Below are 14,341 nucleotides of genomic sequence, written 5' to 3'. Positions count from 1 at the left end.
AGTGCAGTCGCAGATGATGACGACATATTTCCACGACTTGTAGATCCTGTATGGGTGTTGGGGAATACTGTCTAAACGGAATAATGACGCTCTGAAATTAAAGCAGGCATATGCCAAGTAGACACAGATGTAATTATATGTTTTAGTTTACTTGTGTCACTTAAGAAGACATTTCTCAATTCCGAAATCACCGAAAATGAGGTAGAAATTCGTAACACGTGACCGCTGGGGCGACATGATAGTTAGCTACGTAGCTAATTCACATGGTCTTTTTTGACCAAATTCTGCGCTGACATTAAACTTTAAACGGAACCATTGTCTTCCAGATTCGTATATGAGAGATATTGTAGCGAAACCATTTCATATTTACGACTTCAACGACGGCAACGAAGCACATGGCTGGCAATCGGTTGAAGTTGGAGCTGACCAGAGTGGTTCAGGGAAAAAGCCGACTCGGTATCATAAAGGGGCTCGGCAGGAAGGGACAGCATTCCCTGGAGGTTCCAGGTTGTCTACTGTACACACATTTTGGCACAGTTCCTCATCTCACCCAGGACACACTACACACCCTGAACAGCCTCCCGTCTATCACCCAGGTCACCTTGTCCACAATGTAAGTTATCGCCGTCACGTAAACAAACACACACACACGTGTCTTATCCCACAATCTAACTTGTGTTACTTCTCATCTATAGAGCAGAACACCAAGAAGTGTTGGAAGAGTTTAAGGATGGATTCAGGGCGTTTGCAGGTAAGGCTATTGTATTCCAAAATTACTAATATCTCCCAAAATACTGGTCCTATCAACTTACTGTTTTCTCTACTGTCTTCCTTGACCAAAAATACATGAGTATGCCAAACTGCAGCACTTAGCTTTTTCCATTTTTTGTGTGAATCCTCGGACATACACACACACACACACACACACACACACACACACACACACACACACACACACACACACAGGCCACTTGGCTTTTATAATATACGTGTGTTATTTTTCCATGTAACGGAGAACAATCAACAGAAGGAGAGACAGAGTAGTAATGCAAAGCAGAACAAACAGCACTCAGAAGAGCGTAAACACAATGCTACTCTAATATATCCTAATACATTCAATTTTTGCTTAAAAGGTTCTTCATCATATATTAAATCAACTAAAGTTGATGCCAAATGATTTACATGCTGAAAAAAGCAGCCAACTGTGAATCACACAAGAGTATTTTATGCATTCATGTGATGTTATTAATTATTAGTTATAATTATTATAATTATTTACTAAACCTGGAGCAATCCATAAAAAAATCAAGGCAATTTTAGATGCTATGTCTACTTTTTGTAATATTAATTTTCCCTCAAAGTCAGTAACTCAACATGTGATCCCATCAGCCACTAGCAAATCTCTCCTAATAGTTTGTAAAATGTCCTATTGATCTATTTCATTATAATGTACTGTCAAGTCAGAAACAGTTAAGTAATGCATAGCTCAATTAAACAAGAAAAGTAAAAAGTGTGTGTGAAGTGATTTGAATGCATGGTCTAGTTATCTAGGGTGTCATCCGATAGGCCATACTTTCACATGCTGAGTGAAAATGTGTGGCAGGTTTTAAATGATGTTTCTCTTGATGCTACAACTCATCGTTCAAAGCTACTTCCTGAGCATTTCCAGATCTTGTAAAGTTTTGTAGTTGGGGAGTTAAAGGTGCGGGAGACTTTCGTGACCAATTTTTCATCAAATCTGTAAAACCTCAGTCATATCCTAAGTATTGCGAATCTCTAAGTCTTTCTGTGATTACTCACCTGAATCTCTTGCATTACGGTGAACAATTTCAAAGTGCCATCCACCATAAACAAACCATGTGTCTACATTCAGAGCTGGGTGGTGACTCGGGCATCTTCGGAATTTTGTTGGGACATGCATTGTGGGAAGCAGAGGCTTGCACAGCCACCTGACAATGGCAGCTGCTACAGACACGATGCGGAAATGGCAGGAGCTCCCTTCCCTCTATGCATATTCCTCCAGCCGTTTCCGCGTCGTGTTTGTTTCATCCATATAATGTCATATGGTTGTACTGCCACTGCGGCTGCAGGCGGGTGCGTGAACCTCCCTTTCCTACAGTGCACGTTGCAACAAAATTCCGAAGATGCCCGAGTTATCTCCCGGCTCTGTTTGTAAACACACGGTTTGTTTATGGTGGATGGCACTTCGAAATTGTTCACTGTAATGCAAGAGATTCAGGTGAGTAATCACAGAAAAACTTTCAGATTCATGATACTTAGGCTATGACTGAGGTTTTACAGATTTGATGAAAAATTGGTCACGAAAGTCTCCCACACCTTTAATATTTGAAAAATTTGAAAAATTTTTTCTCTTGTAAATTGATACATCAACATGTCCTTTAACTTTAAATTAGACTTTGCTGGAAGTGTAAATTCTAGAGTGGCTCTTTTCTTCTCTTCGCTTATTGTCATTTTATACTCGGCATTTCAACTAACTGCTACATCAAAAGAACCTCTTCCAGCCTCAAAATCCTATATTGGTGTGACTAGTTGATTTGATGTAAATGTCACGCCTAGCATGATGCACACATTGGCCCTGGAGAGTAGGCCATATATGAGCATCATTTCCACTGCCTAAATTGGAAACACTGGAACAAATTATGGAGTTTATAAATATACTATATGTTGGGTTCAATAAAGAAAAGCTGATTAGCTGCAAGAGCCTGACTGAAAAGTAGTATTTATATAAATGCCCCAGAAGAGTGACCTCATTCAGCTTTGCTGTACAACAGTAGCTACTATGGTTTTACCCAGCCTTAGGCAGCCAAATTTGAAATTAGAAATGTAATCGCTGTAGCGTCACTTGTAAACTGTCAGGGGATTACTCCCATGTTGTCTCTAAAGTCCCAGAAGGGACGTGAGCGAAGAAGCTGTGATTGAATAATTAGAAATAATAGCAGCATTTGTTATGAGGGCTTTTGTCTCCTCACCTTTTGATCTTCTGCTCCAGCTGTGTTTGCTGATAAGGCCACACGTCATTCGTCTCTCCAGACTCAAACAGTCACATTTACATGCTGTAATGAAGCGTCTCACTCCATCACCTTTGCTGACTGTATCCCCTTTTCTAATTTGGTTCTTTGTAGCTGATACACACTGTTGCCTTTGATTTGTGTAGGTCTTCATGATACTGTCTTGTACTGCTCGCTTCATGACCCTGCGGCCCCCTGCCCAACGGGTTATACTACCAACAAGGTGAGAGAAACAACACTGTAAATTCAGCAGAGTAATTGTTTTCACATTTGTGTGTCTGTTTTAAGGGCAAATGTCTTCTGTTCATGCGTAGACAGTGTCAGTGTGGGGCAGTGGTGGACGGATAGAGCTGACAGTCGAGAAATTCATGGCTCTGCAGAAGACAGTGCAGCCAGACTTTTACCAGAGCATGGCAGATGGAGAGACCTGGCAGAACAACACCTCTCGCAAAAGGGTTCGAAAGTCGGTGGATCGAACTCTAGCCCACTTGGACGAGTGTCTGCTGGTGCACCAGAAGGTACAGGTAAACAAACGGCTAACATTTAACACACATCTACTCTGAGCACAAAAGACTTATTGACTCTGCTTTTAAGAGTTGGTGGTGCGTAGCACAGCACACAAGACAAGGATTGATGTTTAATTTTGTTGTCACAGGAACGCTGTGCAACTCTTCTACAGCTGGAAACAGTAGAAATTAAATGAAATACATTGTCAGTAGTTGTGAAAGTTCCTCTTTAAAGGCAGTGCACTTACTTAAAAGACTTAAAAGTATACTAAGACAGATTCACAAAGAAGAAAATGCTGAAATACATACTTCAGGTTGGCAGATTAATCAGTTTGGCCTTTTGGTTGAACTGTTGGTGGCCACTAACTAATATTGACTGTCATTACTGACTCTGAGGGGAGAAAACGACACTTGGAATGACCTATAGTTTTTAAAATTTTTTTACATTTAGTTTTATATTCAATTCCAGATTAATGACTTGATGTTTAGCGTTTTAGATTGATGTTTTAATTGTTTTTTTTACTTTGACTTTCATCTTAATAGGTATTAGTTACTGATTTCTGCTTCAAACTATCACTATATTGACCTTTAAAGGTCAACTTTATATTACTTTTGTGTATTTTAGATGGATTTAATTGTATAAATAGAATATAATTATGTATTTCTTTGAGCATAATCATCTGAATATTTAAGTCCTTGTGTTTCCATTACCTTAGACCATCATTTCTCTGCTTTATGGTGGGTGGAAGCCATTGCCAGGTGATGAAATGATCTCCTATTATGAGTGTGGATTACAGTTAATATCCCTTCAACTGAAAAGCTTAAAATGAACAAATCCTACACTGGTTTCAATGAGGGTACCGTAGGTCAAGATGAGATGAGGACCAAGTGGTACATTCTGCAATTTCACCTCTATATTTCACTAAATATTACACACTGGACCCTTTAAAAACCTACTATTGGTTGTCCAACACATTGTGATGATTCACAGCGCTCCATCATTGTGTGTTTGCTTGGTGCTGTCGTTTTTATGTGATCTTTATTTTATTGCCTATACTATGCCTTTACTAACTGCTGCAGTTATGTGTTCTGTTGTGTATTTTATTGCTTGGCTGTTTCCGTTGGGGGACCACAGTTTAAGTGTGGTATAGAATATTGGGCAAAGATCCAAACAGAGGCAGTACGCCTGAAAGCATACTGCAGGTAAAGCTTGACATGAACATTATAGTGTGGAGCTTGATGGCTCCCGAGCACCACCCCCCACTGTGTTTTTCATGCTTTTGATGTGCAGTCTGCTTGTCAAGTCATCACAGAGGCGCTCTCGCAACAATACCTTTTTTGCATTTTGTCTCTGTAAAATGCATAAAAAGAAAATGACACCCGGAGCATAAGTCTCTTGTTTGTTGTTTTCTAAAGGCAATCAACAGTAGCTCTATTTTACAGGACATAAATAAACCATTTTCTGTGTACTTGCTTATCTGAATAGCTTTAAATATCTGTCATCATTCTGTCTTACCACCTTTTTCATGTGTTGTTGATTTTCCAAATTGCTTGTCCTTGGCAGGAGTTGGAGGGAGTGGAGGTGTTCGGGGTGGTGGAGGGAGGAGACATCCTGGAAGAGAGGGTTCGCTCTGCCAGGGAGACAGCCAAGAGGCCTGTGGCAGGTTTCTGTTTGGATGGCCTGCAGACAGGCTCCATGGACCAGACCCTGAGGACTCAGCTCATCACTGCAGTGAATAAGGAGCTGCCAGAGGACAAACCCAGGTTAGCTTTTCTTACAAGGGAGAATATTTCCAGCTAGTCATGTGTAATTTTTAGGGAATTACAGTGAAGTTACTGCAGCTCAAAAAAGGAAACACAGTAGATTGTGGATAAACAGTTTCCATTGTGTGCTGCGTGTCTATTATTCATTATTGTCAGTAGGGGTGATGTAACACAGAGGCATCACAGGGTAAACATCAGCCTGCCAGTGGTCACATTTTTATCTTAATTTATTTGACAGGGATGATGCATGTTTAGAAATAATCCATAAAAATACCCCATACAATATACTGTATATCCCTGTAGGTAAATTGCACATGTTTTCACTGATAACGCTTTTAAGAAACAACACAATACAGCCTCCCCTGTGGAAGCTCATTTGCTGTTACATTTCAAAATTACTTGACTGTTTCTGGTACCAAGGCCAACCAGGAAGATAAATTTAATGAATGAGAACTTTATAAAATCCACAATCCTTAATGGGTTTTCTGACTTCCACTATTCATAAGCACTTATTTCAGATTGCCATTGCATCATTTAATGAAAAAATGTGGGAAGCAAGCAGGTTGAAACATTTGTGAACCTGTAACAAGTAAATATTTAGTGTTTTAATAATGAAGCAGTGATCAAGACTGTAATATCTAACAATTCTTTATTAAAGTATCTAAAATGACTAGTTTCTTTAGCTTGTTTCTTTAGCTTATAGGAAATGTTTCCAACAGTATTCAAATTCTTTTCATTAGTGTTTCATTAGGTCTTCTTTCAATGGTATCAAATCCTCTTTACTACTACTGATGTTTAATGTTACTTGTAGCTCGTTCATTAAAAAATATTGAAACGATGTGATGTGAATATATGCCACTAATGTGGATAAAAAGGCATGATTCTGAGTCACATCAGAGGAATGTTTATTAGGAACGGTGTTGAAAAGAACTCCCATGACTATGTCTTTTATGAAAATTTTGATTGAGAAACCCCTCCAGCATAATTACATACTGTGCATTTAATAGTCTCCAACACAAGAATACATACACTGGAAAAATAAGGTGATTAACTGTGAATTTCGCCGAACCCTAATTTCTTGATTTATATTCATATTAAGCCACGCATCAGTTTAAAGTGTTGTGACTGAGGCAGGTTTTGGCCATCTGTGTGAAAACAATGTGATTCAGAGACTGACCAGACCCAGTTGGTGGGTTCTGCTCAATCAATTAATCATCCTGCTTGATTGATTGTAAGTGAAAACCCAGCAGCTTTGCGGTGCTCCTAAACCCCCTCCACAGTAAGAGAACCGTCATTATCTCAGCTCGACCTTAAAGCTTCAGTGCACATCCGTTTTTTTTTGAGCCTAAGAACAAAAGTTCCGTAATTACCTTTTGAGCATATTGAAGTTCAGGTGGTCTGACAGGAAACAAGACCTCTGAACTCTGCACAGACTGTAGATTTTGGCCGCTCATGTGTTACCAGAAAGGTTTTGAGGTTAAATGTGTGATTGGCAGCTGATATTATCACCTTAAATATTCACTGCTAAAATTCAGACATGATTTGACTGCTCTACTCTGTGGCTTTTCACAGAAGCCACATTGCGTCTCCTATAAACATCACACCTTGGCTTCACTTTTATTTTTATCTAGACTTTGGGTGAGAATTTTTTGATTCTGGTGCTTTTCCCACTCATATTTTTTCAGCTTTAATTGATAGTCCCAGTCCCAGTGGTTATTATCCTGCGTCCATCAAAAAATAATTCCAAAACCCCTTACAAGGATTAAAAGACACAGCTCGCAAATGGTCTTATTTATTTATTTATTTATTTAAATGGAAAAAACCTCCAACATCTCCAGACAATCTAACAAAAATGGGAAAGTAAGGAAAGAAAGAGAAATTTCCTCTTTATGTGGCAGCTTCTTCCATCTCCATCATGCTGTCGGGGTTCAGAGCCTTTTCACTGGGGATCCTCCCACATTAACGCCTCTCTGCTGAGGATGAAGATGGCAGTAGTTTTGGCAGGGGCTCCAAGTTTGAGAGAGACAACCTGTGAGGATCTCTTGTCTGTATCCAGGAGCCCCCTGTGAGCTTTGCAAAGTTGACTTGTGAACAGGCTCATCTCAAGTACCGTGGGGGCACCATCCCTGCTGGTTGTTTGGGCTGTTAGGAGGTGCAGTCTCCCGCAGGAGAGTGGAGTGGAGTCATTATCGAATGCTAAATTGGGCTTGACCTTGACGCCTGCAGGCAGAGTCGGAGAGAGCCAGTTAACGGGAGGCCCAAAAAGAAGGAAGCAAACCTAGTGCGCTAATGTTTGTTTTTGGGAACAGAAATGCAGCTTGTTTTTGTTCATAACTCTTCTCTGGCATTAATATATTGCTCACAGAGGACTTACGTGTGTTACGGGAATATATGTATGTATGTGTGTGTGTCCTTAGACTCAGCTAAAATCGTGCTTGTCTTGCTGCTGTGTTTGTGTCATGTGCGGTTGTTGACTGTGAGTTTGTGCGTCACTCCACAGATTGCTGCAGGGCGTGGGTCGGCCTGATGAGGTGCTGGCGTGTGTGGAGGCTGGCGTGGATCTGTTTGAGAGTTTCTTCCCCTTCCAGGTGACAGAGCGAGGCTGTGCCCTGTGCTTCAACTTCGATATCTCTGCGGACCCGGAGCGCGCAGGTACAGCGCCCCCTGAAGGTGTGGTGAACTGTTTTGTTGACTGATAGTCTTGTTAGAACAGTTTAACCTCCTGACACATTTCAGCTCGAGTTGCATCATTTAAAACGATTTACTTACTACAACTTTAGGACATTTTAGGAGAATCAGTCTAAACAGACAGCTATGCACTTGATAACCTAGATATATTAATCCAACAAACAACCGGTGATCCAATTTTCCCAGTAAAGTAAAATCGTACACTAGTGCTCACTGCATTTCAACACTGTCAGTTTTTCTCAGATTAGTAGTTACTGTGCCTTAATGCTCTTATGTGTGGTATAGCATTATTAAAATTTAAAGAATGATGGCTCACAATAAAAACATCTACACAGTAAAAAGTTATTTTTCAGCCAAGTATTCTTATTGTTTTCTGTGCAGCTGCACTGTTCAACAACAACAAAAAAAAAAAACATGACTTGCCTCAGAATGTGACTGAAGTCCTCTGTTGAAAATGTCTGTGTTTTGCGTATTATAATCGCAGTGTCGCTGGTGGTGTGCTGCTTTGACCACAGGTTTAACACAGAAAAAAAGTGGTTTCACTACTGGGTGTTTGGTTGCATGTTTGATGGTTTCAGGTTTTTGCTGCAAAGAACATCCTCACACTCCTCTGTCCTGCTCCACATTTCAGAATAACTGGATTTCACTGGTGCTGCTGAAGTAGCCACCAGCAGCTGTGCTTTGTTCACTGTCGTTCACTTTCTACACGCCTGCTCTGAAATACCTCCCATTTGGAGCCACAACTGCATTGTTTTTAAAGGTGCGGTAGACTTTCGTAACCAATTTTTCATCAAATCTGTAAAAGTAGCCTAAGTGTCACGAATCTGTAAGTTTTTCTGTGATTACTCACCTGAATCTCGTGCATTACGGTGAACAATTTCGACATGCCATCCACCATAAATAAACCGTGTGTTTACATTCAGAGCCGGTAGGTCACTCGGGCATCTTCGGAATTTTGTCGCAACATGCATTGTGGGAAGCGAAGGCTTGCACCGCCGCCTGACAGCGGCAGTTCGAGCATATGATATTATATGGATGAAACACGACGCGGAAATGGCTGGAAGAATATGCATAGAAGGAAGGCAGCTCCTGCCGTTTCCGTGTCGTCTGGAGGAGCTGCTGCTGCCAGACAGCAGCGTGAACTGGCATTTCCCACAATGCACGTCACAACCAAATTCTGAAGATGCCCGAGTTACCTACTGGCTTTGAATGTAAACACACGGTTTGTTTATGGTGGATGGCACGTTGAAATTGTTCACTGTAATGCAAGACATTCAGGTGAGTAATCACAGAAAAACGTACAGATTCGTGATAGTTAGGCTATGACTGAGGTTTTACAGATTTAATGAGAAATTGGTCACGAAAGTCTCCAGCACCTTTAAGTAATCAGTCATCATTTTAGCTCCCTCTACTTATTGTCATACCATTACAGTGTAGCTTGTATCAGTTAATTAACTTTCAAATGTTGAATCAAAAAGCCATCAAAGAAAAGATAAGCCACATTTACATGACTTTTGGTTAAAGTCTGTTCATCTATACTAATATTTTGATATATTTTTTATATCTTTTATTTGTCATTTAAAAATATTTCTGAGATTCTTCAACCATCAATTTAGAAGGTAAATGATTAACTTAACAAAAATGAACCAAAGTAATGGAATAAGTTATAAATGTATGTGGCTCCACAGGGAGTATAAAGCATTAATAAAACAATTTATTATATAGTTGATGGTTTTCATCAACTTGTCTTTCTGTTGTATTTCAGCCTCTTCAGTACCTTTGAACTTTGAGCTGTTTTTCATGTAATGGATCAAACCCTCTTTATTTTCACACATTTTTTCTGCAGTTATTGCTTTTTTTCTTCTTAGGCAGTAATTGATGTAACCATTACTGTGTTCACAGATATGTAGAATATAAAGTAAGTCACAGAGGGGGGTTATGGTGGATTCAAAACAGAGGCACAAAGGGATGAAGAAAGAGAAAATGAGAAAATTTTTAAATTGCCAGCACTTTTTTGTCACCATTTTGCTCTTGTCAAGTCAGACGACCTCTCGGGTAATGTAACCTTGCCTAAAGCAAGATCATGTGAGTTTTTTTTTTCTCCATTTCTTTTCTTTTAAAAAATCTGCGATGAAAGAAATTACACGCAGAAAGATCGAAAATGGTAGCATTGTGTGCCTAAAGCAAGCTGACATGTCACTGTGTAATTTGTCAGGTTGGGTAGGTGGTCCTGCTGGCCAGATACAGACAGATTAAAAAGAAATGTGATTGTTAATAGTGTGCAAATAAGATTTATTTTAATAGAATGGTTTGCATTATTTCTGTGCAGACCATAAACAGTGTTATTAGATGGCATTTCTTAAATATACTGAGACAGGGAGCAGACAGCATGGGAGACAGAGCCACAAGTTTTGTTATTAATTGTATTTAATAACATAAAGGATGATGTTTGTTGAGAGCGCAGAACTGATCATTAAAGTTCCTCAATAAAAAGCTTGGTATGCTTCTGTTAATTTCTGTGAAACATTCCGATGAGGTTAAATACTCACAGAATTAACGTTCTGCCCAAATGTAAAGAGGCTTTTATCCTTATGCTATAGAGGCTGTGTAGGGATCTTTTTAGTAAGTGCATCCTCTTCAGCCAGACGTAAATGATTCTGTTTAAAGACCTTCCAGAGATGAAAAACACTCTGTCATAAACAAAAAAGGCTGACTGCCTTTTTGCTTACAATGAATGCAGACAGTGTTTCTGTATTTGCATGTGGCTTATGAAGAATCTGGTTTGCATTAAAATCATATGGAGCTATGGTGATATTAGGGTTATCCAAATTGAGTGTGTTTGTTTGGTAGAAAGTGTACGTTGTAGCCCCTGGTCACTTAAAATAATTGGGCAGGGAGAAATACAGCTGGTGAAATGAAATCAATGCCATCTCATCGCAGCTCCAGTAAGGTAACAATTAAGTCCGTTGCAGCGTTCTGATTGTTGTCCCAAGTGAACAGCTATAGAAGTGTTATGACACTAGCTGTGGGAGACGCAGCCAGCTGCAGACTTTGAGCTTCATTAAAAAGTTAGCGTTAAACTCGTCTGAGAGTGAAGTTTGCGATCCGGCAGCATCTAGTGTCGGACGGCACTAATCGATTCTGCACAGGGAGCATAATGGAGTTCAGTGGAGGTGAGAGCCGCACTGGTGTCAAACCTGAAGAGAGGACCCTAATTCCCCTCTCAGCCAATTACAAGGCCCTGTGGGAGGTGGGGGGGCCAGCAACTACTTCCCAGTCATGGTCCTTTTTGACATGGCACATCATATGATAATTTACCCCCGCCTGTCCTCATTATCCCCTCTTTTTCCAGTATTAGTTCACTGGTTCAATCGAAATTCACTTCCTATTTTTCATCTGTTAGGATAAGGACCTTATTTTTGATCTATTTATTCCCATACAGACAACACTGCTGCGCAATAATGTCCTTTTCCTGCTTTGTTTAGAAGTTTTCCCCTTTCCTCCTCCCTCGTCACACTTTTTGCTAAGCCAATTTTGCACTATTGTTGTCGTCTAGTTTCTCTTTCATCATGCACCACCGTGAACCTTCTCTTTATTTTTTTCTCCTGCTTACGATCCTGTCTGCCTCTGATGGTTTTCTTTTCTACCCTTGTACAACCATCTTGATAAAAGATGACAGCTCATCATATGCTCTAGTAAAGTAAAGTCACCTTGTTCTGATGCCCATTTGTGTGAGACCGGCATTGGAATCCAAATCATGTAATGGAGTGAGAATATAGGACATAGCAGTGTTAACAGAGATTGTGTTGAACAAGGGGATTAAACAGCATCGTTATGTAATTGAATAAAAAAAATTAACTGTAAGCACATAGAGTTACTGCGAAGAATATATAATTAAATTAGAATTATTTATCAAATTGCTGATTACAAAGGACATTCATGTAAGCATATTAAGTAAAAAGCTTATTTGTAGAGGCATTAATTCAGCGATGAGCAACTTGGGAGGGGGTTTTAAGTGTTCGGTACATTCAGACTGCACTGTTGTATTCCTTAAAATGTATTTTTAAGGATTTTTTTAGTTTAATCACCCAGTTCAAAGTAATTGTTGGAAAACTGATCAAATAAGTTGCGTTAGTTTGAAGTAAATTGAATATCGTACACTAGTAACCTTTAACTTATCATAAGCCTTGCCTGTATTGCTTGTATTTTTTTGTAGCGCTGCTTGTGGTTTGCTCTCCACTGAATGATATGGGAGTTGGTGGTGTCTTGGGGTTAATTAGATGTTTGCATGTCTTGGCAGTGCTTGAGCAGAATAAGGAGGGGGACCCAGAAGGCGAGGCACAACACAATGGAGACATTAGTGTCGAAGATCAAACGCAGATGACGTCCTTTGAGATCAATCTTAAAGATAAGAGGTTTGTGGCTGATAGAAAATCCTATATGTTTTTACATCGAGCAGCGTGTGCAGAACATGTCCCGTCACTGCTGTACAGGTGATTTCCCTTTGATTTTTACCTTCACGCACACTTTCTTTAAACCTTCTTTGCAGGTACCATGATGACTTCAGGTCCCTGGTGGAGGGGTGTGGCTGCTACTGCTGTATGAACCACCAGAGGGCGTACGTACACCACCTGCTGGTGACCAATGAACTCCTGGCTGGAGTCCTGCTCATGATCCACAACACAGCCCACTATCACGGCTTCTTCAGCGCCCTGAGAGAGGCTTTGGCCAACGATAAGCTGGACCTCCTCAAGAGACGGGTCCTCAGAGACAGAGGCCAGATAGAAACAAAAGAGTAAGAAGGATAAACCTGACAGATAAGTGAGGGATTGATGTTGGGGGACGTTCCTCTTAGAACGATAACTGGACCGGCTTAGGAACTGGTAATCACAATCAAGTACCATCTCGAGCTACAGGGTTCAGTCAGAGGATAAACTGTGATACTGCAGAGACCTGCAGATTTTGTCAGTCCAGTGTTTTTGAAGTCTCAAGTGAAGGTATGGGAGGGGCCTGGAAGGAGAACAGAGCAGATAAAGTCAACCGTTTAATGTTGGTACTCTGGCCTTGTGTCTAGGTTTAACATCGGGAGGTTTCACTCCTGTAAACTTCGTATTGATCTGAGCAGATAGCAAAGAGATGAAGTCTGAGATAGCTGGCTGAGGAGGGAAAGGAGCCTGGAGAAAAGTCGAGACAAATTTGCATAGGGAAATGTGAGGATGGATGGATTGTGGACTATTGACTTTAACTGTCTGCGTTTGCTCCTTGATCTGATCTGACTGCAGGTCAGTACATGACTAATGTTCCCTCAGCTCATCAACAAGGTATGGCAACAGGTTATTGGACCAAAAGAGATTCTACTTTTCACAAGGTTAACATTAAATATTCTTTTGTACCACATTTCATTGAGACTGGGTGTATTTTGTTGGTCTGCAGTATATCATCTGACAACATTAAAGTCCACTGGGGTACAAAAGTGTATTTGTACTGATATAATGTACATAGACAGAGACAGTAAGTATCACCTAGAGGTCAAACTTTAAAGGCTGATATAATAATCATGGTTTGAATCAGGAAGAAGTCCATAACTGACAGGTAATTAAAACTGTCAGTCACATATTAACCCCCCCCCCCCCATAGGAAAACATCTTCAATCGGTCACAGTGGTGTGTTCGCGGGTAGATTCTTTATATCTTGTAAAAAAGAGTCATGAGGAGGTGGAGAAGTCTAGTTTCCCATCAGACCACTTGAATTACAGCTTACAGAAAGATAGAGTAATGCCAAAAAACTATAGGATAAGACTTTATTGATCCCACAGTGGGAAAATTCAAATGTCTCAGCAACATTTACAGTAAAGTGAGCATGCAAAATGAATGATTGTAATAAAATATGAACAACTTAAACATAAAACATTAATGCAAAATAACAAAATGAATATTATGTACTGAAGTTTGAATCTATTGATTTTTAACACAAACAATATTTGATCTAGAAGTGGCTGGTATGGCTGAAATATTAAAACTTTTTCTCTCAATGTTATGGAAGATTTAGTACTTAAATCCATAGTTTTCTGGTTACATAAACTGAAGACATTAAAAATTCAAAAACACTATTTTCTTACTAAAACTATATGGCAAATATATCTGGAGATGCATATTAACAATATATTATAGGTAGCATTTAGAATTTTTGTTGAGCAAGAAACATCTCCAGAGGAATGATCCCTGTTTTGTGATGCAGGCATTTTTCATGATTATCCAAAAGCAATTAATCATAATTTGATGCATCACTGAGTCCATGTTTGACTAAGAAATTGAACAATTGTTTAACCCGATGTCTAAATCCAAGGAATAAATA

The 14,341-nt window shown here is 39.7% G+C and overlaps 1 protein-coding gene across 2 annotated transcripts; it reads left to right on the top strand.

Moving 5' to 3' along the window:
• Nucleotides 1-29: 29 nt before the first annotated feature.
• On the top strand, nt 30-13,384 carry qtrt2 (queuine tRNA-ribosyltransferase accessory subunit 2). 2 transcript variants are annotated; one of them, XM_030123206.1, is made up of 8 exons: nt 30-613; nt 696-751; nt 3,176-3,252; nt 3,344-3,553; nt 5,100-5,299; nt 7,800-7,951; nt 12,288-12,402; nt 12,537-13,384. In XM_030123206.1, the coding sequence occupies exons 1-8, from the start codon at nt 396-398 to the stop codon at nt 12,784-12,786; spliced, it is 1,278 nt and encodes a 425-aa protein (XP_029979066.1). In that variant the 5' UTR covers nt 30-395; the 3' UTR covers nt 12,787-13,384. The 2 variants fall into 2 exon arrangements, with proteins under 2 accessions (XP_029979066.1, XP_029979065.1); XM_030123205.1 differs by having other exon boundaries at nt 7,800-7,969.
• Nucleotides 13,385-14,341: the final 957 nt, after the last annotated feature.

This window comes from Sphaeramia orbicularis, chromosome 20 (genome assembly GCF_902148855.1).
Source record: "Sphaeramia orbicularis chromosome 20, fSphaOr1.1, whole genome shotgun sequence".
Lineage (NCBI taxonomy): Eukaryota > Metazoa > Chordata > Actinopteri > Kurtiformes > Apogonidae > Sphaeramia > Sphaeramia orbicularis.
The sequence above is the reverse complement of the archived record's forward strand: the minus strand, read 5'-3'. Positions and strand labels throughout refer to the sequence as shown.